The following is a 22489-nucleotide window of genomic DNA, read 5'->3' on the forward strand; positions in this document are numbered from 1 at the left end:
TTCCTTTTCTTTTAACAGAACTATTCACATGCTTAAATTTAAGCAAATTTAAGAGTGTTTGATGAATCAGGACCTAAGATTATTTGCTATTAATGCAAATTCAAAAGGTACCCAAAATTTTTAAAAATATTGTCTTTATTCCTCAGAGGATATCCATTTATCACTTCACTAAACTTTATAGGCACTTCAAAGACTTTGTTATACTAGTACTTAGAGTATTATTTTGCAAATTGGTATTTTGCTAGTCAGGATAATAAGATTAAAAACAAAACGAAACATATTCCTCTTTACTGTATCCTCCCAATAAAATCAATGCATTAGAGAAGATTTTTATCTAGTGATATAAACCAGATTAATTTCATCTGTATTTTAATACACGTACAGGAAAAATTCCTTTGCACAGCTTCTCTGTATATACAGCTTTTCAGTATGCAAGAAACTAAGCAGTGTAATTATTAACTTTATTTCTCGGTTTATTATTGCGTTCTCAGTAAAAAGTACTTTTAACTCTTTTGTTACAATTCCTGAAGAGAAGTTAAAATTATCTTTCCATCTCCCAAGACTGAAAACTCCATTAACGATATTGAGATGGACCATTTCTTCATGCATAAATGTCAACCCATAAGATTATTTTAAATATTGTACCTCATTTTTGGACTCCTGGAGGCCAAATGTAGAGACTTCATATAAAACTTTTGGATGAAGAAGAAAGTGAACTCCATGACAAATTGAAGACACAGGTTTTGTGACATTATGGATACCCAAACATTCCTAGAAAAAAAGTAAATGGTTAATTTCAAAATTCAAGTAAGTTCCCATTTCTATACCTTATCTTGCAGATGCTATTTCTCACTTTGCGTGTTTCAGGGATAAGGACCTGAGCATACTATGCTAAAATGGCCCCAATTACCACACAACGTATAAGCATGCAGGAGCTACAGAATAAGTGTTGGTGCTACTGTTGCTTCATAAATTTATATGACAATACAAATATTTTATTCTTTACAGGTTGTTGCTTTCCCCCTTTCCTGCTGTGACAACTTGGTAACTCAATTCTCATTTGAGGTTAATTGGGCATTTCCTGAGCATTTCAGAGGACCACAGTCCTGAAAGCGGAGCGCTACGGAAGTAGACACCTTTGCCTCCTGACTGAGAATCCCAAGCAAAGTAGGCTGTAGACACTGATCCTTCATGAACTCTTTTTAAAGGTTGAATGTCATTTCAACTTTCTGGAATGGTCCATGTGAAATTCCTAAATATAAAACCAGAGGGGGGGTTTACTAAAAGAAGATTTAGTAAAAAGAATCAGAAACTAAATATACAATATGCATCTCATCCAGTATGCATATATTTTCCCAAACTCTGCAGAAGCTAGATTAGACAAATATAATCCATGTATTAGAAAACATGGGGGATGGGGAGGGAGAGAGAGAGAGAGAGAGAGAGAGAGAGACCAAGGAAGAAATTCTGGCTCTTCTAAAGTCAATGGAGTACTACCATCAACTACAATGGGAACAGAATTTCACCAAAATTCCTTAAAGGTGCCCTATAAAGGAAAAGATAGAATACTACTCTTTAAAATATGTATCATGACCTGGAGAAAAGTTTTTGTCCTTTTGTTGTTCGCATCAAAAATTAGTTTTTGACTACCCTAGATGATGGATAAGTGGCGAATTAGTAGGATTATGACATCACAGATACTATGAAAGTGAAAATAAAAAACAATTGAGAAGTTACCTGATTTTATTCAAACTCCTTAAACTTTTGTTTTTTGTGAATATATATTTAATGCAAACATTTGGGACAGGTTTTGGAGTGTGAAAAGTGATTAAAAATAGTAGTTTGAATATTATTTGTATTGTGGTAATGCCTAGGTACCTAAGTCACAGACAAGGACCACAGTGTGCGACGCACTGTGCAAATGGAAGACAAAGAGATCTCTCTGGGGCAGAAACTGAGGGGTTTTTTGTTTGAGTCTAAAGGATTTCCATCTGTTTACAAGTACAATGATGTTTGATTTTTAACTTCTGTCTGTGAAACTCAACGCAGATATTATAAGTTAAATGAACCACTCAGTGACACACATGTACAACCAATGCCTTCAGTTGGATTGCACAAATATAAATGATTGAAACTTAGTAAACAGTTCCATAATTCTCTCTGCCTGTTGTGTTGTTTTGGAAGAGTTAACATTTAGACAGAATTGTAAAAAGCAGTAAAAATATATTTGTCGCTAAAGTGAACAAATACAACTCTGAATACAAGCAGGAAGTAAGCTTTTAAGTAAGAAGTTGCCATTTCTACTTAGTCACTTTTCAGAATACAGCTACGTTTTACAGAACTCGCAACTCTATCCCTTTGGCTAAAGGACGAGAAACTCCATATCAAGCCACATGTATGAGTCATCCATAAAACATATCCACAGAAAAATGAAGAGATAAGATTTAATATTCCTGATATTTTTAAAGTCAAAATTAGGTACATACATGTAAACAAAAAGGTTGACTTGTCTTAAATTAAACACTTTAAACAGGGTGTTTAAGTCATAAAGAAGAAAAAGAACACAAACGACGTTTTGTTGTTTTTTCAGGTCGTCTATTAGTCTAAAGAGATCCTTCATCAATTACTTGAATATAGATTCACAAAATATGTTTGCGTCTTTATTAATACTTTCAGTAAACTTTTTATATAAATAAACCTTTCCTAGAAGAGCTGTCAACTCAAATGACATTGCACTAATGCACAAGGACCAAGAAGTGAAAATGATCAGAAACAAAAGTGAACCTACCAAGTCTAGCTTCAGTGTCCAAGCTAATTAGACTGCATAACTCATTTGTGATCTAAAATTAATTTAAATATCACTTTTCAATCTGTTATAAGGGAGGTAAAATTAATGAGATGCAGGCTATTGAGAGGGTTTTTGAAAAAAAAGCTAAACACATTATTTTGATTTTTCAAACAATATGAATCCCAGACTCTATGAATCCCTGCCACTATATGTAGTATGATCTATAGCCGAACCAGTTAAACGTCACTCTTTTACAAATAAAACATCAATCTTCAAATCCAGACCAATATATAGCAGACTGGAAACAGACTAAACTGTAAAACCACTGATAAATGACCAAAAAAAATCCACATTTTCTTCAAAGAAAACATTACAAAACCCATATGTAGCTCTAACCTTAACAATTTCCAGACAGCAATGGTAAGCTTCAGTTTTTATATTCAGCAGAGGATGGGACAACAGATGGAGAAGCACCTTCTGACTCTCTGCCTGCAGCAATGGGTTAGCCTGGGCAGACTTCCAGCTACAAGTGGAAACAGTTAAATACCCAAGATAAATTAGCTGCTATACGGTTTGTTGTACCATATTGATAAACATGCTTGTTTTACAGAGTAAGACATGGAGGACTTCTGCAAAATTTATCATGACATCCAGTGTACTGCAGGGCACACAGGCAACATTCCTTCTGAAGTACAGATGGTCATCATCCTGAAGAAGAAATGACTCAATATACAAAGAGTTCAGAAGTCATTTTGAATTTTCCTCCAACATTGTAAAACTGCAACTTATTATACTTATATTCACATTTGTGCACATTTCATTTAAGTTTACCTTGATATAATGTGGCACTATAGATGACCAGACTAGTAATCCTGGTTGGGGAATTTGAAAAATGTAAAAATATTGTGATATTTTTCACATTTTAGTTATGTTTAAGTTGTATAAATCTGGCACATGATCAAAACAACGTACGTATAAGTGAGCCAACACAACTAAAACCGCAAAGTCGATCTCAAGATTGCAATGGACACTGAAAAAAGGAGCACAACTTTTTAAAGTGATTCCTTAGCACTAATAGGTAGTGGCAAATCCACTAGCAGTAATAAACATTTATCAGATATAAACCTAATTAGCAGCAGAAAATAGAGGAGTGGAATTCATATTTTCTGACAGGCAGCATGAAGAGAAATGTCTCTTCGGACTATGAAATTTATTGTTTCCTGCCTTCATAACTTGCTCACACTTGTCAGAAACCACAGTTTTCCAAAGAAACTACATATGTTAAAATGAAAAGAGTCATGGGCAGAGGGTGAATCCTGGGCTCGGGGAGGCTAGTCCCCAGCCTGGCCCACCCCTTCTGCTCAAGGTCCCACCCATCCCACCCTGCTACCTCCCACCGGAACCCCGCCCCCAGCCCCGGACCACCTGAGTGCCCCAAGCCGCAGGTGGGTCACACCCCTCCAAGCCCCGGAGCGCCGGGTGGGTGGCATGTCCCCCCACAAGCCCCGGAGCGCTAGGCGGGTGACCAGAGGCCCCCCCCTCAAGACCCGGAGCACTGGGCGGGTGGGCAGCACACACCTCCTCCTCCTCCTCCCCCCCCCCCCAAGTCCCGGAGCACTGGGCGGGTGGGCAGCACTCCCCGCCCCACAAGCCCCAGAGCGCTGGGAGGGAGGCACAGCACCCAGCACCAGTACACTGAGTGGGCAGCATGGCTCCCCCACCCAGCCCCAGAGTGCCAGGTGGCGTGGCTTGCCATCCCGCCCCAAACACTGGGCGGACTGGCAGCGCAAGCACCAGCTCCCGTCGCCCAGGTTCCCTGGCTGGCACCAGCCCCAGCCCGGGGCTCCACCCATGGGGGAGAGCTGCAGAGCCCCAACAGGAAGCAGGAGGTGGTCTGGGGGCAGAGCGTGGGTGGGACCACACAAGGCACAGCATCCCCCGGTCTTTGATACCAGCTGGCCATGAAAAGAATTTTGAAGTATAATTAGCCACCTGAGATTTGAATTTCATACCAAGACTACAATGCAGGATCTCCTTTTCAGGAAGCACAGACTAGCAGAAATATTTACCTATTGTACGTTTAAAAAAAGATATTTGGTAAATAAGCTCCCACTGGAATTTACAACACAAGAAAGAGTTTCCTCTAAAATTATGCTAGCAGAACAACTGCAGTAAAAAAAATTTTTTTTAAATCATCTCCGGAAAATATCCAAAATGGGGATCAGAGCAGAAGTCAGTCAAAAGGGGAAGGAGGGACAACAACCCAGGAGAGAGAAAGTTTACCAGAAAAGTTTTAAGGGCTACTCCCCAAATTCCTCATTATCACATTTAAGCTTCAAATGCAAAATTATGCCAGGCTGTCCTTAAACAAGTCTCCTTAAAGTTACTTTCTAATCTGTTTTCAAGTAATGTCAGAGTTAAAATGGTGGCTTCGACTTTCAAATACATTTGAGATGCCTTTTTAAAAAAAAAATCCAAATGCTCTACCCCTTTTCGTAATTAGTTTAGTGACAAAACTTTGCACAGCTCTTTTCTTTTAAGATACGGCTGGATAAATTAATGATGGGAACAAGACCATAATCTAGAACGAGTAAAGATCCCACACTTTACCTGCAACATCTGGGACACAGTTCTTCTATACAAAGAAAACAGTGTACTTCCTCAAACAGTAATAATTTAAAATAATAATTTATTTACATATTCAAGCAAATGTGGATGATTTCCTGAAGCATGGGAAAGTGCTGATGATAAGGAAGGCTATTTAGGGCCTGATCTGCCAATTCCACTAGTTCAAAGAAATTTTTTTCTCCCTAAAAAATAAAAAATAAATAATAAAAAAGGCAATTATTAATGTTAATTTAAAAAATAAGCTACTTCTATACATTCTGAGTACTAGAAAATTTTGTGGTATCCACTAATTACATCTTGCCAGGCTCAGTCTCTCTCTGCAATGAAAATAACACCATTCCATGTGGTTAACCAGGATAACAAGTTACAGTTACTATTAAATACTTTTAAAATAAATTACAACAATGTGATCAATTGTCCATGTTAGCGAGTACAAATGCCCATATTTAGGTTTTGATCTTGTGGGCTGCTAAATACCTCGCAGGTGCTAAAACTTCCTCAGTTCCCATTAACTTCAATACGAACAGCGGGTGCCCAGCATTTTGCAGCATTAGGACCATAACACATCAGAGCATCTCAAAATATTCCTGAGCCCTTAATATTTAAGCTATTTTAATAATGAAATATGCCCTTCAAGACTACAGTAAAGATCAATATGTGTTTTCTTAACTGGGGTCTATAAAGTATTACACTGTTAATCCAGATTATCTGTACTAGAACTAACTTTATTAATCTCATCAAAACATAAAATTATATTTTTGTACATTTGTTAAGGCTAACCCTTTAGAGTTAGGTATTAAATATGAATCATTTAAACTTTAATTTTAAGAGCTAGTTAAGTTGAATGTTAAGTACAAGGACATAAATTCAGTTTCTGAATCTGTGTATGTAACTGATGAATGAACTCAGCATTCTAACTACATGATGATACTTCTGTCCACAAATAACATTAGACTTCTTTGGTACTGTGCCTGATGTAACTTCTCTCTATTGGCTTTATTAATGGAACAAGGAATGTAGTAGTCTGTACAAACAGAAACAACTTTATACTGGGTCATGGAAGAGGACATGTTAGTACCACACTGGAATCATTTAACACTATAAAACACATTTATATCCTTAACAAGAAGACAAGGAATAGAGAACCTAATGGAGTAAATGTCCATAAAACACATGAAGACAACAATATCTCTCTCAAAATTAGCAGCATAATGAGCGTCGAAAGGTCTTTACCTAGTTGTTAGTGCCATCTTATTTGGACTGCTTGGAATATAAAATGTTCTAAGTTATTTCAAATAGTGCACAATTACTTTACAGCATTTTTTCCTTTAAAATATACTACTCTTACTTTCATACCTTTCTGGTTATAAATTCACACAGCAATACCCCCTTAATTTTTCATCCTGCATTTGCCAGATTTTCTCAACTTTCTGGTTGATATTAAGTGAAACTGATGGTTACCCTCATGTCAGACAAGTACACATATCAACACAGAACAAGGAATATTCTCACACCTAAATATTTTGGTGTCTAGTTTTTTTGTTTGTTTTTAATTTTCAAAAGGCTTTTCAGTATAGTTTGTATACCAGAATTCAATACCTCCTTATGGACATCCATCATAAAGTTACAGGTGCAGTCAATTGAATGAACAGCCTCTGCAGCTTGTTTATAAATACTGTAGTTCTCAGAATTCATCTGCTCCAAATAGGCTGCCACAGACTCATGAATACTTGGATATTCCAAGGAGAATGGCATGTCCAAGGAAAGAAGAAATAAAACAGTCACCAAGCTCTCTGGTAACACTTTGCTGGCCTTGAGAAAAGTGGAGCAGGAAAAAAAAAGGGAAAAATTAGTATAAACATTAGCTATTAAATTCAACTTTTGAATTATTTAACAAGTGCAATTCTCAATGCTGCTATTTAGTATTTAAAAAAAAATAGAAGATCTGAAAAGTGACTTCCAAATTATACAAGTTCGAGCAGATGGGGACCTTTTAGGAAAAATTGAGGGGAACCTATAGGTGTAAGTCAGTGCTGAAGTAATATACATATGTATAGTCCAGCCGTGGGATTGGATCCTCCACTAATTTGTTAAATTTTGTCTAATTAGTAACCACCAGATTGTAGCACAGACTCAATTATTTCTGTAGCCTCTTGCCCTTTATAATGTTATCATTACAGGTATCTTTATAATCCCTAAAATACTTGCAGCTTTACAATTGCATGATGTTGCAACATATTACCAGATAAGAACTTGCTCTGATTGCAATAAGTGGTAACTCTGCTGAAATTAGTAATTCAGAGTCTGAAAACTACATTGCTCAACTCCTGTCAATACACAAGATAAAAAATAAAACAAACAAAAAACCATTTGCTGGACACAAAATGATAGTAATGAAAATAGTGTTTATACAAAAACTGATATATATGTACAATTTTTAGGGACTAGAGAGAAGGCATATACATTAAATAGTACAATATAATTCATGGTAAATCATATTTGTATCAGTTAAATGATCCTCCTAGACAACGAATGTTAAGTTGCAAAACTTCTGAAAAAAATCAAAAAGTTACACTGCAGAGCAAAGCAGTGAAAAATTGTTTAAATAGAAACAAGTCATTAAATATAAACCAAAAACTTACCAGGGTTTCTAAAGACTCCATTCCTAAATAGAGCTCCAATTTGTTATACTGTCTACAATTTATAGATAATTGAAGGGCTGTTTACCATGATGTAATTATTCTTTACAAAGAGTAAAAGTTTAAGGTTACTGCAAAATATAAAGTATTATCATGGCATATAATGGTCCAGGCATTAGCAAAAGTTCAAGTGTCTTAATATATACAGCAAGTGAAGCAAAAATAATTCTATCTGAAGTGTTCAATTTGCTATTAACAAGCAGAGGGCAGCATAGTCTCGCAAACCACACAACTCTTGGAATAGCTTGAAAAACACGGCAGTGATAAAATTATGCTTTTGTATAAGTAGCACAGTGCTAGTGGCAGTCACGAGGAATTAAAGAATCTTCAAGAGTAAGTACTATTTATGTGATAATGCTGCTCCACCCTACATTCCAATGGCCAACTGCCAACAGAGAGTCTTCTTGCCCCAAGCCACTTGCTCCTGCTCACCGTGACCCAGAGCAGGACCTCTACTGCTCATCTTAGATATGAATGAACATACTGCTCATGAAACTATATCATGACTTAAGGTGAAATGTGACACTTCATGACTCTTCCTAGCTCTCCAAAACACTCACCCACACTTGTGTTCTCATTCCAGGAGCTGAGAGAAAGAAAGAATGTTGGGTTCTATCCAAAAAACATGTGGAAAAAGTTCACCAAAAAAATCTATCCTTAGCAGAAATTGAAAACTGCAACAGACCTTTGCCAAAGGCCCTTGCAAGCTTAAAAACTGAGCAGGTGGTGGAGGTGGGTATTCTATTCCATGATCATACCACCTCAGCAATCCACCAGGTTCCCTTTCCTGCCAACAAGCTGTGTTACCAGCACCAACCACCAAACATCTTAGAAAAGTACCTCTTTGTACTCTCCTAGTATACAAAGACAAAACAAGGCTACTTTTTAAAAATCAATAAAAACGTTAACAATAATCAGTTCTTTACTAACTTTGTTTCCCCCTCACCTTTTCTACAGGGAGAAGTGTTTGCAATAGTCGCACGGTGAAAAGTGAAATGCTAATAAATGCCATTCTGTGGTGCACTAACATCAGCTCAGGCTGCTCTGAGCTGATGTTACTTTTGTGGTAGGATATGGTTTCTCCAAGTGAACCCAGGACCGTAAGCAGCTTATCTTTCTGCAAGTGAGAACAAAAGATACAATATAAATTCCTATCAACAAAAAGAATCATCACCAATCATTTTCTATTATAGCAGTACCTTTACAAGAACAAAAGTGAAATATTTATATAAGTACTACAACTAAGCAAAGTGTCAACATTCTATTATTATTCTTTATATTATTCAGAAATATAACAACAAGTTGAACTGTATTTTGGCATTTAAACAGAAATGTGCTGAAAAGTTCTAGAACATTTCTTAGAGATTCTGAACACTAGTTTGGGGATTTGAGGTGTTTTATTTTATTTTTAAGAAAAATAATCTAATTAGTATTTCCCCCATCCTGTTTTGATCTTCTATCACTCTGTAATATTTGCATAAACACATTTTGAAGTCTGTTTCAATACTAGAAACATTAGGATCTAATTTAAATCTGTGAATGTCTGCTTTATCCTAGTAAGTCAAAAATGGAGTCTTGAGAAAGATCAAAAGTTTCTGTTATGTCTACTAGCCCTACCAGGAAACAATAAGAGATTTCTAGAACTGCTTAGAAGTCTAGCGCAGAAGAGGAATGGAGATCACTACCAGATGAAATCAGCTCTTTGGATGTTGAGAGAGAGAGGAATGGATTTAATTGTGAACCGTTAGTAAAGCTCGGTTTGCTAGAATCTGGAAGGTGGGAACGGTATCTGATACCTAGCTATATAATTGAACCGAACAATAATTCTTCCAAAGTAAACACTGTCCAGAGTTGTTATATAGCCATATGAAAAGGATTCATACTCATCTGAAAAAATACAGAAAATTTATTTCTCCTTGGCTCACTAATACAGTAGCTTGACTTCCTGGTTTAGGAACATGAGACGAATATTTTAACTCAGTGGTAGAATCAAGCATTATTACTCCTAAAAAACAGTCACATCCCTGCTAGTGATACAAATAGTTGAGCCTATGACAATTCATAGTATCAGGCCCCCTATTTCCCAATAAATTAGATTCACATTACTGACTTGGAAGAGGAAAACAGCACACTAATTAAATCCACATCACAAAAAATTGGGAAGCATTCCCAACACCAATGAGAACAGAAACACAACAACAATAAAAGACTGAGAGAACAGAAACATGGGTAGAGGACAAAAGTAAGCACTGAAGCATCCCCTACTAGTTCCTGAAGGGATTACCGAAATTAATTTTCTCCTCTAGAGAATCTGAAATTAAAAACAAAAATAGGATCCCTTTTCGCAGAGCTGTCAAGCTGTGACTAAAACAAGGAAAATACAAAAGACCAAGTGCCCAGGAAACTTATAAGCATTTCTGGGTCATAAGAGACACTCCCCCAGAACTAATTCAAAACAAAGACTCTTATAGATCCATACACTTGTAAGGCCAGAAGGGACCATCATAATTCACCTAGCCTGACATCCTGTACATTGCAGGCCACAGAACCTCACCATCCAATCCTCTAGTAGGCCCATAACCTCTGGTTGAGTTACTGAAGTCCTCAAAACTTGATTTATAAAAGACTTCAAATCACCATTTACTCTTCAAGAAGCGAAGCCTAATAGATTTATTTAGCATACACCATTAAAAAAAATAAAACCTGGTAAAAGACAAAGATGTTTCATTTGATGTAGCACTAAAACAGAGAAGCAAGCTAAACAGTTGGTCTCCCAAAATCATCTTCTCAGGTCCAACTACGATAGGAATGAGACAGTTCCCCCACCGCAAATCTTTTTCTTCCCCTATTCCGCAGGCTCAGTTTCATATTTCCTAATTAGGAAACCCCTACTGGAACTTAAACCAAATCAAAACTCCAACATGAAATTTAACATGCCTGGCTCTTTTTAGTCAGCAAAGATTCAGGACTTGATGCTGGCAGTTCAGAACAGAAGTGCTCTGGCGGACGTGTGTAAAGAAATATTTGTTCACACTGTATTATCTGTCTCTCTCACATGAGCAAATTCATCCAAGTCAAATAATATCTAGTCAAAGGATTAAAACTAGTTGGATATCAAATACTCCAATAAGGAAATTTCAGAATATACTTAATATTGCTCAATTATAACAGTGCTTGAAAGACTGAAAACATTAGCTTCCAGGAGGTTAAAGCAATGGGAAATCTGCCATTCACTGACTTGATCCTGTAAATAATTATTTACAGCCATGTTACCATCACTTAGTGTCAGATGTTTTAAATTTTGTAAAATTATTAAGAGGTGAACGCTACAATAGCAACATTTCACAACTGTTGACATTTTTACAGTTAAAGGCAAAGCTCTGTGCACTTAATTGACAACTAAATTCAAACTCTATGACAAGGCCCTGATTTCTGCAATATTTTGAGTGTCAACTGATTAAATCAAATTTGAGTAAATTTTAAAAAAATAAGGTGTTACCGGGTCAGATATGAAAATAACAATCAGTACAGTATTACATATTTGGATGTTAATTTTAAATTTTATTCTGCCCCTGATTGGGGCTGGAGTGGCAGGAGCTGATTAAGGCAGGGGATGGCAAACTATGGCCCGCGGGCCATGTCTGGCCTGTCAGAACTTTTAATCCGGCCCTCAAGCTCCCGTTGGGGAGCAGGGTTGGGGGCTTTCCACACCACTCCCAGAAACAGCAGCATGTCCCCCTGCCAGCTCCTTTGCATAGGGGCAGCCAGGGGATCTGGACGCTGCCCCCATCCCAAGCACCACCACCCTCCCCCATAGCTCCCATTGGCCGGGAACTGCAGCCAATGGGAGCTGCAGGGGCAGCGCCTGCGGACAGGCCAGCACACAGAGCTGCCAGACTGGCACCATGCCTCCGCATAGGAGCCAGAGGGGAGCATGCTACTGCTGCTGCTTCCGGGAGCTGCAGGGGCAGCGCGAAGAGCTGCCTGGCTGCGCCTCCGCGTAGGAGCCAGAGGTGGGACATGCCACTGCTTCCAGGAGCTGCTTGAGGTAAGCGCCACCTGGAGCCTCCATGTCTGACCCCCCGCCCCCGTCCCCCATGCCCCCAGTCCCGATCCCCCTCCCACCCTCTGAGCACCTCAATCCCAGCCCGGAGCACCCTCCTGCACCCCAAACCCCTCATCCCCACCTCAGAGCCTGCACCTCCAGCCGGAGCCCTCAACCCCTCCTGTGCCCCAGCCCCCTTCCCCTCCTGCCCTCCGAACCCCTCGGTCCCAGCCTGGAGCACCCCTAATCCCTCATCCCCAGCCTCACCCCAGAGCCCGCCATACAATTTCATAAGCATTCATGGCCTGCCATACAATTTCTATATCCAGATGTGGCCCTCAGGCCAAAAAGTTTGCCCATCCCTGGATTAAGGCCTCTCTAGCAGCACCCTGCCATACTCCAGGTTAAATGAATTATGTTTCCCTTGGGAATTGTCACATCTGATCTGTAGGTATATTATTTGACACATTCTATGACCAAGAACACCAAGTATAACCTTTATAAATAGACCCTACCAAACTCACAGTCTGTTCTAGTAAATTTCATGGCCAAAGGATCTGAAAATTAGTCTATTTCATGTTTTCAGATGTTTACATCTGAAATGTCATGGTATTGTAACTGTGGGGATCCTGACCAAAAAAGGGGTTGTGGGGGGAGGAGGGATCACGGGATTGCCACCCTCACTTCTGCGCTGCTTTCAGAGCTGTGCTCTGAAGGTAGCAGCCGCTGAGCTTCCTGTAGCCAGAGAAGGCTCCCAAAGGTGGAGGTGGGTCCAATCTCCCTCATGCTGCTGGGAGTGCAACAGCAGGGGGCTCTTAGCTGCTAGTCCCTGCCGGAGTGGGGAGGGCCAGGATTTGCTTTCCCCTGCACAGCCGCTCTTGGGGGGAGATCGGACCCACCTCCAGAGGCAGTGCAGAAGTGAGGCTGGTACACCCTCACTTCTGTGCTGCAGCAACCGTGGAGCTTCCTGAAGCCGAGGGGAGGTTCCCAGAGGTGAGTCTGATCTCCCTCGTGCTGCTGGGGGAGCCCCAGTCAGGGGCTCCTAACTGCTAGTTCCAGCCAGGCTGGGGAAGGACTGGACTTCCTCTTCCCCTGCACAGCCATTGCAAAAAGCTACACACACACACACACACACACACACACACACACGCGCGCGCACGTATTTGCTTCTTGCCCCATCGCTCCGCAGCCATGGGAGGAGGGGTCACCGTACAGGGAGATGTACACTTCCAAATGCAATTAGCAGCTTATTTTAATAAAATAAAGCAAGGTCATGTGAACTTGACAGGTTTTATTGATTGACACTTTACAGCAGCAAATAACACTGCCTGATTGGAAGATATGGACATGTGAGGCGGTTTTGTAGGGTAGTGATCTCCATTGGTAGCTTCAAACTTGAGAGGCACTGCCTTAAGTTAACAAAAGCAAGCAAAATAAAAAAGTTCTGGTTTCAAATATCATTAACTGAATGTCAGAATGGAGCATCCAGCGACTGTCTTTCTTCATTCCGTCTCTGCACTGAAAACACCTGTCCGTGTTTAGACACAGCTCTCTCTGCACCCATGAAGTTCATTGGACCTGTCTGACAATACCGAGCTAGTCTTGAGAGGTGGGCGATTCTGCCTTCAACAGAGTTCCAAAATTGTAACACAGGCAAACTACAATCTGCTTCTTTTGTGATATTTTTATAAACAGGAATCTCCAACCTACAATTCTTGTCAAAGCCACGAATTACATTAAGTGAGGTTAAATCAACCATCAACAAGTACCTTTGTGCAGTGTCAAAAATACATAGAGCTTTCAGGAGCCCTGCTGCAGGTTGTTGAAACTTTTGAGCCGTTTTTGCTACATCGCTTGACTCTTCCCTGTAGCAGTAGTATTGTCTGAGCTTCTTTGTCATGCAAGAAAACTCCTGCTGAACACTGGTATTTAATTCAACATTGTCAGACTGATGTTCATTTGACTGTGTTGTAAGCTTGGTGGATTGTGACATGCCGAGATTCGAACCAAGTGATTAAGTCCATCAGTCCTGTGGCATTCTTGGCAACAAACTGAACTTGCTCATTCAGCTGAACATTGTTTAGAAGGGTTGAAAGTTCTGTTAAAACCTGCATTTGCAATGTCAGTGTCAGCTCTTGTGAGACAAACTCAGCAGTACTTCAGGGGAGCTGCATGGTATTGTACAGCAGCCAAAAACCAGGAATTCCAATGAGTAATTACTGGCCCTAGGGGAAGTACAATATTTTGTTCCCTGATTTCAGTCATGTTTGCAATGTGCTGCCTGTATCAAAGTTTGCAGCTTATGCAGTGTTTTTAAAAAGATCTTTTTAATGTAGCTGACCAGTTTATCATCTTTACCAAGCTTGCTACTCCACAGCTTACTGCTAAGAGAAATTATATGTGTGTTACATGTAATATGGACAGCATTTGGCATTAGACCTTGGAAAACAGATTTGAAAAATTTCATGTAAGCTGATTGTCATTTATGAAAACAGATATTTTGTCAAATCCACACCGTATTTTGAAATGGTTTTAATTACCACTTGAGAAACTGTAGTATAGCAACAGCATCCAAGTAAACGCAGTCAGCGAGCACTATTCGCTTTCCTGTCTGTACATCTTTGGTCTTGTCAGAAATAAAATCAAATAGAACATTCAGTACGTAGTTGTCTTGCTCATCTGTGGACTCAGCTGAAATAATTGCATGAGTTAATTTGAGACTTCATCTCCTCAAAATGTGTAGCAAAAACCTTTGCAAGATAGTCCTGTTGGAGCTTATTCGCACTTGGTAAGCAACCAGCATTTTGTGAATTCACACAGCTTTGGGTGATCAAGTTTTTCCAATGGTATATTAGCACTTGAAAATGCATCCACAAGTTCCATTCTAGCTAAATGATGGATCTCAGAGCTCTCTGTCGTCTTCTTAAAAAGAGATGAAATTGGCTTTTGTTTTTTTAACTTTTTGTTTCCCAGCAATGCGCTATCTGCAGTCCTCTTTCTGCTTCTATGGGTTTCCGACTCTAAGTGGAGCTGAATCATTGTCACAGATGTGTGATCCAAGGAAACACTGCAGCTTGTACAAAATACACCACTGGCATGTAGAATTTGGCTTCCAAATTCTTTCACAGGATCCACTGCAGTAATGATTGTAGAGGTTTTTGATTTATTTTGAACACTCATTTTCAAGCAATTTCACTTGTCTTCCGGTAGGCTGCCAATTGAGAACACTACACTACAACCCCCCCTCCCCTCCAGCCCAATGTCTCCATATCTATCAATCAGTGAGTTGAATCCTGAATGTTATTTGCTGCTGTAAAGTGTCAATGAAAATATCCTATCAAGTTCTTGACCTTCCTTTATATTTTTATTTAAACAAGCTAATTGCATCTAGAAGGGGTGCAGCTCCCTGTACAGTGATCCCTCCCCCCACAGCTGCAGAGCAATGGGGGCAGGAAGTGATTGGGGGCGGAGCTTCCTGCAGCTGGGGGAGGTACGCGTAGGCGAGTCTGATCTCCCCCCAAAAGCGGCCATGCAGGGGAAGAACAAGTCCCTCCCCAGTCTGGCCAGGACTAGCAGCTAGGAGCCCAGAGCTGGGGCGCTCCCATCAGCATGGGGGAGGAGCAGACCCACCTCCACTTCCGGGAACCTCCTGCAGCTGCAGGAAGCTTCGGGGTTGCTGCCCAACCCCAGAGCTTCCTGCAGCTGAGGGGGGTACCCAGAGGTGGAGGTGGGTCTGATCTTCCCACTGAGAGCTGCTGTGCAGGAGAAGAGTAAGTCTCGTTGCTTCCCATCCCGGAGGGGACTAGCAGCTGGAGCCCCGGGTACAGTAGGAGCCCTTAGCTGGGGCACCCCCAGTCCTGCCTCTCCCCTTCCAATATACTAGATTTCACAGAGGAGGTCTGATTTTACAGTCCATGACATGTTTTTCACAGCCATGAATTTGGTAGGGCCCTATTTATAAAAGTCTGGTCAACCTTGAACCTCCCCATCTCCACCTTCCAAGGGACCAAGGGACATCTGCAAATATGGGTAGCAAATCCTGATGCAATTCTGGAATCACTTACCTGGAGTGTGGGGTTTTCAACTGGTCAACCAGCAGCCCTTCATCTGAAAGCTCTAAGTATCTGCTGAGCCCTTTGGATGAATAAGGCTGTAGTGTACCCGACATTTTTAACTCCCTGAGGGAGTCAGGGAAATGATCTTAGCCCTACTAAAGGCTAAGTCAGGGAAATGAAATCTTGCCACTTAAACAAGACCGTCTTCTCCTGTTTACTATCCATGTATATCTTCTGCAACCTATCCCTAAATATATTTGTCTGCCAATAGATATTCAGTAACCCTTTGTTGTAAGTCAACATTCATTATGAGTATTTATAAAAGGTGAAACTTCAGTGCGTTAGCACTGAGGATTCTCTCCCTCAGATGCTCAGCTGGCTGGTTCTTGCTCACATGCTCATGGTTTAACTGATGCCCATATACAGGGTCAGGATGAAATTTCCCCCCAGATCAGATTGGCAGGGACTTTGGTGGGTTGTTGCCTTCCTCTGCACATAAGAGAGTGGGTCATTTGCCAGGACTGTCTGTGTATATCTCATTTAATTATTTCCCCACCACTGCAAGGCCTCTAGCACTGGTGCACTGGTGATCCCTCCTATGCTATCCCTGTGGGTCTCATTTACTTCAGTCTCATTTCTGTGGTTGGGTTTAATGTGCTGGCAGCCTGTGACATATAGGAGGTCAAACTAAATGTTCTGGTGGTCCCTTATGGCCTTAAACTCTTATGACTTCAATATTTCTAGTAGATGAGGAGTATACATATCAAAGTTTAAAATAAGAAGAACATGCCAGCAATATCAACCTTTTGTAATTACTGGACTGTTTAAATGTTTAAATGTTCAGTAGAATTGTCTATCCTCCAGAAAATGTCTGATGTCTACAGGAAAGGCAAACTGTTAAATACCATTAACCAAAGTCTAAAGATAAGAAACTTTCCAGACTCACCAACTCTAACCCAAAGAGGCTGTGGTCCTCCCAAACATCTTCAGATACTGCATCACCAATAAGAAGCACATCTTCAGCAAGTAATTCAAGAACTTGCATGGTCACTCTACTACTGCCTATGAATGAAAATGTGAAAGATGTTACAGCAGTTCAATTGTAGACAGCGTATAAATGATTTAATGTTAGTAGAGCAGCCCCTTTTCAGCCAGGGAATACTTTAACTCTGAACATCTGTAAATTTAATTTTCTTGTGCATTCATGCTACTCAGTTAGCATCAATTGTCACCATTGCAACATCCAGCAATAGCTTTGAATCACATCTACTTTTTCTTTGTTTTCTGGAAAGAATATTTTGAGAGTTAATTCACTAGAGAGCTCACTATTCACCAAGAGTACTAGGCACGCCCCCACAGTTCAGATCTTAACATGGTTTCATTCTTTGTACTACAGACAGCTCTTAATACACTAGTTCAGGAGCGGCCAACCTGTGGCTCCGGAACCACATGCAGCTCTTCAGAAGTTAATATGCAGCTCCTTGTATAGGCACCAACTCCGGGGCTGGAGCTACAGACGCCAACTTTCCAATGTTCCAGGAGGTGCTCACTGCTCAATCCCTGGCTCTGCTGCAGGCCCTGCCCCCACTCCACCCCTTCCCGTTCCCTCCCCTGAGCCTGCCATGCCCTCGCTCCTCCCCCCACACCCGAGCCTCCTGCACGCCATGAAACAGCTGATTGGGAGGTGCGGGATGGGAGGGGGAGGCACTGACTGGCAGGGCTGCCGCTGGGTGGGAGGCGCTGGGAGCAGGGGTGGGCAGGGGGAGAGCGATGTGGGGCTGCTGATGTATTACAGTGGCTCTTTGGCAATGTACATTGGTAAATTCTGGCTCTTCTCAGGCTCAGGTTGGCCACGCTTATGCTAGTTGATGATTCTGACTACTTAAGCCAGCCGGTCACATTTCTTGTGAGGAAAAAGTCACATTCCATCCTGGATTCTTTAACTACCCTGAATTCACAATGGTCAGCTTACTGAAATGATAAATTCCTTCTTCTAGTTACAGCAGCACCATGTTTAATAAGGAAGTACTACTGGGATATTTTTCGATTCTTCCCCTTCACCCTCCAGAAACAAGGAAGATATTAGTTCTTATTATCAAGCACTACAGTAAATAAAAAGCAGGGAAATAGATTTTGTGCTGGAGCTGCTAAACTTTAATATATTTTCCAGGCTGTTTTAATGAGTATAGCCTATACTAGAAAAGCTACCACCAATGACATTTCTACTGTATTATTGTGCCTGCTGTTAGCATTTTTGTAAGCCTAGTGAAGACACAGATGTAGCATTGCTAACCTTGGGTGAACTCGTTAAGTCGCAGCTAAGATGACAACTAGGGAATAGTTGCTCAGAGAAGACACTCCCGGAAAAAAAAAGGCTAATGTATATTTACCATGGATAGGAATTTTGCCAAATAAAGTCAGTTGGCTATATGAGGAAGGACAGGATGAGAATGTTTACATATAAAGTTTTATAGTGTTGCAGACACATTTTACCACTGCTGTGGATATGATGTTATTTGATTGATCTTTCTAGCTCAGGGACAAATCTGCCTGAAACTTACCACCTGGATAGGCAGGAGAGAAAGTTATCTCCCCATTCTTGGTGGTTTTGTTTTCAACATAGGATGCATGTTTCCACACTAGCCTATGTACTAGGATAGCAGCTCCCTACTTTTTGTCAAAGGCTGGTTGATGGATGATTCTGCTATGCCCTTTCCCACCATCCCAAACTACTGTCACAGACGTCTTTATTTTTTTGGTCCATTTTCTCTCTCCTGTTCTTCTTCAACCTGGGGTCTTTCGCCTTGTCATTCCCAACCCCCCACCCTCCCACTCCTTTTTTGGCCTTCTTTTTTACTCTTTTATTTTGTAAGTCCCTTTTCTTGGTCCCCATTAACCAGAAGGTTACATTCTGCATAATGTGGATTGCCTATTGGTGACTTCTTGAGGTAGGGCTTCATGTATTCTTACAGCTGAGAATCTGTGAGCAAAAGAAACTTGGAATAGCAAGCCTGCAGATGTGCTGTACATGAGAGTTGCCACTAAGCCATTAGTGGCCACAAAAGGAGAATAGATGGAAGGCTGGCCGCTTTCAAAGTGACAGCTGCTGCTTTATCTGTTGCATATTTATAGGTGGTGGACTCAACATCATGCAGTTTTCTCAACAAGACAAGTTAGGCCCTGACTCTCAGCATGGGCAAAACTTTAGTAGGGCTAAGTTAGGTTTGGAATTCTCAATGCTTAAGGTCTTCTTGCAGCTGACTCACTGGGTACACTTTCTTCCCTATGCTTCCACTCCTTTGTGACATACTTGTTTGTACTTTTAGGGTATTTCTGGAAGAAAACCTGAGGTCCGCACACTAAATCTTAAAAGTTTCCCATTTATACCTCAGGAGGGTCACTGAGATGAGGGTCTCATTAAGACGCGATATATCGATCCCCGAACACGCTCACCGTCGACTCCGGAACTCCACCAGAGCGAGTGGCGGTAGCGCAGTCGACGGGGGAGCCGCGGCCGTCGATCCCGCGCCGTCTGGACCCCAGGTAATTCCATCCAAGATACTTCGACTTCAGCTACGCTATTCGCGTAGCTGAACTTGCGTATCTTGGATCGATCCCCCCCCAGTGTAGACCAGCCCAAAGACTTAGCTAACCGTGATCCACACTTTTGTGACTTCCAAGCTAGACAATTTCAAAGCACTCTACCTGAGATGACTATGCAGCCCACATGTACGCTACAGCTGATTCAACATATTGTGGTCCTCTTGCTAAACAAAGCAGAATGTTGAGAGTATCATACAATACTCCACATTAGCATCCAGTCCAATACCAAATAAAGGACCAGGACCTTAAAACGTAATGCCATTAATGGAAAAGAGCCAAGCTTTCTTAATATCAACTCTTTCCCCACTTTCTCACAGTTTCAGCAGCACCTTCAATCAAGGTGGAAGCTCCCGCTGATAGCCCTAAGCGTGAAACTTTCAAGAACTGGTACAGAGTAGAGGACCTTTGCTGTGCGATATCACTGATGGCAATCATATCAACAGAATTTCTTCAGATAGGACTTTCTCAAATAAAGTAGCATAACGACCCCATAATGTTTCCAAAGAAAGGCCAAAGAGATTAACTCCCCTCCCCCAAAGAGACTTAAAATAGGGATAAGAGCTCGGTCTAAATTTGGTTATATGCATGTGGCTCCTTAATACTAGTGATTGGTGCATTAGAAATGCATCTATGCTATTGCCAGCCCCTGATTAGTAGGAGAAGGCCCTAAGAGCTAAATTGGTTATTTAAAATAAACTGATCAAGATTGGGCTACATACCGTGACCACCTCTTTAAAGGGGGGGGGGGGGGGGCAGCTGAAAAATGAGTCCAGAAATATGTTCAGGTCAGTTGTGGAACTTTGAATTTTTACTTTGACTTTTTATAAATCAAGATTATAATAATATATATTTATTTATTACTTTAACTTTTATCTTAGTGAATTTTCCAATCTGGAACTATTTATATTTTATATAATTTAAAATAAAAATATCTCCTACCCACTGTTAAAAGCAAAATGAACCTTTCACTGAGGGTACATCTACAGCTCAGTTTAAAGTTGTACAAATGATAAATAACTGATAATGAATCTAATAATATGTAAATATCTTAAATGTTTTAATACTTATTTTGCTCTTTGCGTTTAAAGCAAAGGATAGTAACTTAGGTTATGTCTATGCTACAAGCTGGAGGTGAGATTCGCAGCTCGCGAAGACATACTCACACTAGCTCTAATCAAGCATTGCCATCAGAGATCAGAAATACTAGGTAAATACTTTACCTTCCCACAGTCGTGCTGCTGTGGCTACATTCTAGTTTTAGGGCACAAGGTCATTAAAGCTACCGTATGTCTCCTCAAGCTGAGACACACACTCTAGCTCGAAGTGTGGACTTACTCTGAATTACTATCCTTTGCCTTTTAAATTGCAAAATAAGGTTTTAAAGCATTTAAGATGCTTACACAGTATTAGATTCAGTATCGGTCATTTATTACATTTAAACTGACTAGACATTGGGAAGTTCTTAAAAGTCTGAAATTAATGCAGACAAGCATTTCCTCAACCAATTAAGCAAGGAAAACTAAGTAGTAACCCTACCTCGTTCATTTAAGGAGTCACAAGTACAGGTTGATTTCTTTAGGTTTTCAAATCACTGCACATTTCCACATTCAGTTAGTTGAAGTCCTTTTACAGACCTCTTCAACTGCTGTTAGAAAGCATGCAAGACTTCACTACTAAAGGGCATGGGGAAATTAGGTAAATTAATGTATGCAGAAATAATTGCAATTATCAATTTGACTTCCACAAAAAATTTTAAAAAGTTTAGAAGCAAAGTATGATACACCTAATTTCCCTTCCGTGTAAAACGGGATTTAGAATATCAATATGTATATTGCTGTAATACTGGTAAAGGAAAATGTAGTAGTTGTGCTACCAGAGTTTGGAATCTCTGTCGCATTTGCAAATGGAAAATGTATTGCTGAGTATGACAGAGGAACAGCATAGCAAAGTCAGTGTACCAGCCTTTTCTCTGGGATTTTAGACAAAACTGACCATCATTCTCAAATACCACAGCCATAAGCGGGTTCACCGGGGCTGGGGCTTCTCTGGCCGGCGCGCAGGGGGTTAACAGTTAAGGTTGGTTAACGGTAAGCCTAATGCTTACCGGTTAACCTTTTACATCCCTACGAGATACTAGTGTCCACTTGGTAACTACTGACAATTAGTCCAAAAAAGTTCAATACAGTGAACAAGAGCTTCCCACATCCTCACACCACAAAGTAGTTCAAAACGGTATTCAAAGAAAAAAGCTGATCACCTCCCAACTCCTCAAACCAAGAGAGCTCCAAATAGGTTAATAAATAATGCAATTAATGAACTGCATAATTCTATAAACATGCTACAAAACAAAGGCCAAGTAGTTGCTCCACTGATCCATAAGAATGTTTTGTGGCTGTTAAGATCTTTGGTTCAGGGAGGTCCAAAATTGATACTTGCTTCTACACAGTTAAATACTAGATTATATATTCAGTAAATTAGAGGCAGGGGACTGGACTCGATGACCTCTCGAGGTCCCTTCCAGTCCTAGAATCTATGAATCTATAAAAAAAGAACCATTTAAGAACTATGTTATTGATTAAAAACATATTCCAAAAACATAAAAAGCCATTTAAAGATTCAATATTTTCACACAAATAATGTCACTCTCAAGATAGTATAAAGTGGTACATTA

General features: G+C 40.4%; 1 protein-coding gene across 1 annotated transcript in view; it reads right to left on the reverse strand.

Annotated features, from left to right (window-relative positions):
* RTTN (rotatin) overlaps window positions 1-22489 on the reverse strand; it is a 165762-nt gene that overhangs the window by 123345 nt on the left and 19928 nt on the right. Inside the window, 6 exon segments of the mRNA XM_065398735.1 lie at window positions 646-771; window positions 3185-3311; window positions 5486-5598; window positions 7016-7228; window positions 9062-9232; window positions 17162-17277. Of these exon segments, the coding sequence (XP_065254807.1) occupies window positions 646-771; window positions 3185-3311; window positions 5486-5598; window positions 7016-7228; window positions 9062-9232; window positions 17162-17277 (866 nt within the window).

The sequence above is a fragment of the Emys orbicularis genome, chromosome 2, assembly GCF_028017835.1.
Source record: "Emys orbicularis isolate rEmyOrb1 chromosome 2, rEmyOrb1.hap1, whole genome shotgun sequence".
NCBI lineage: Eukaryota > Metazoa > Chordata > Testudines > Emydidae > Emys > Emys orbicularis.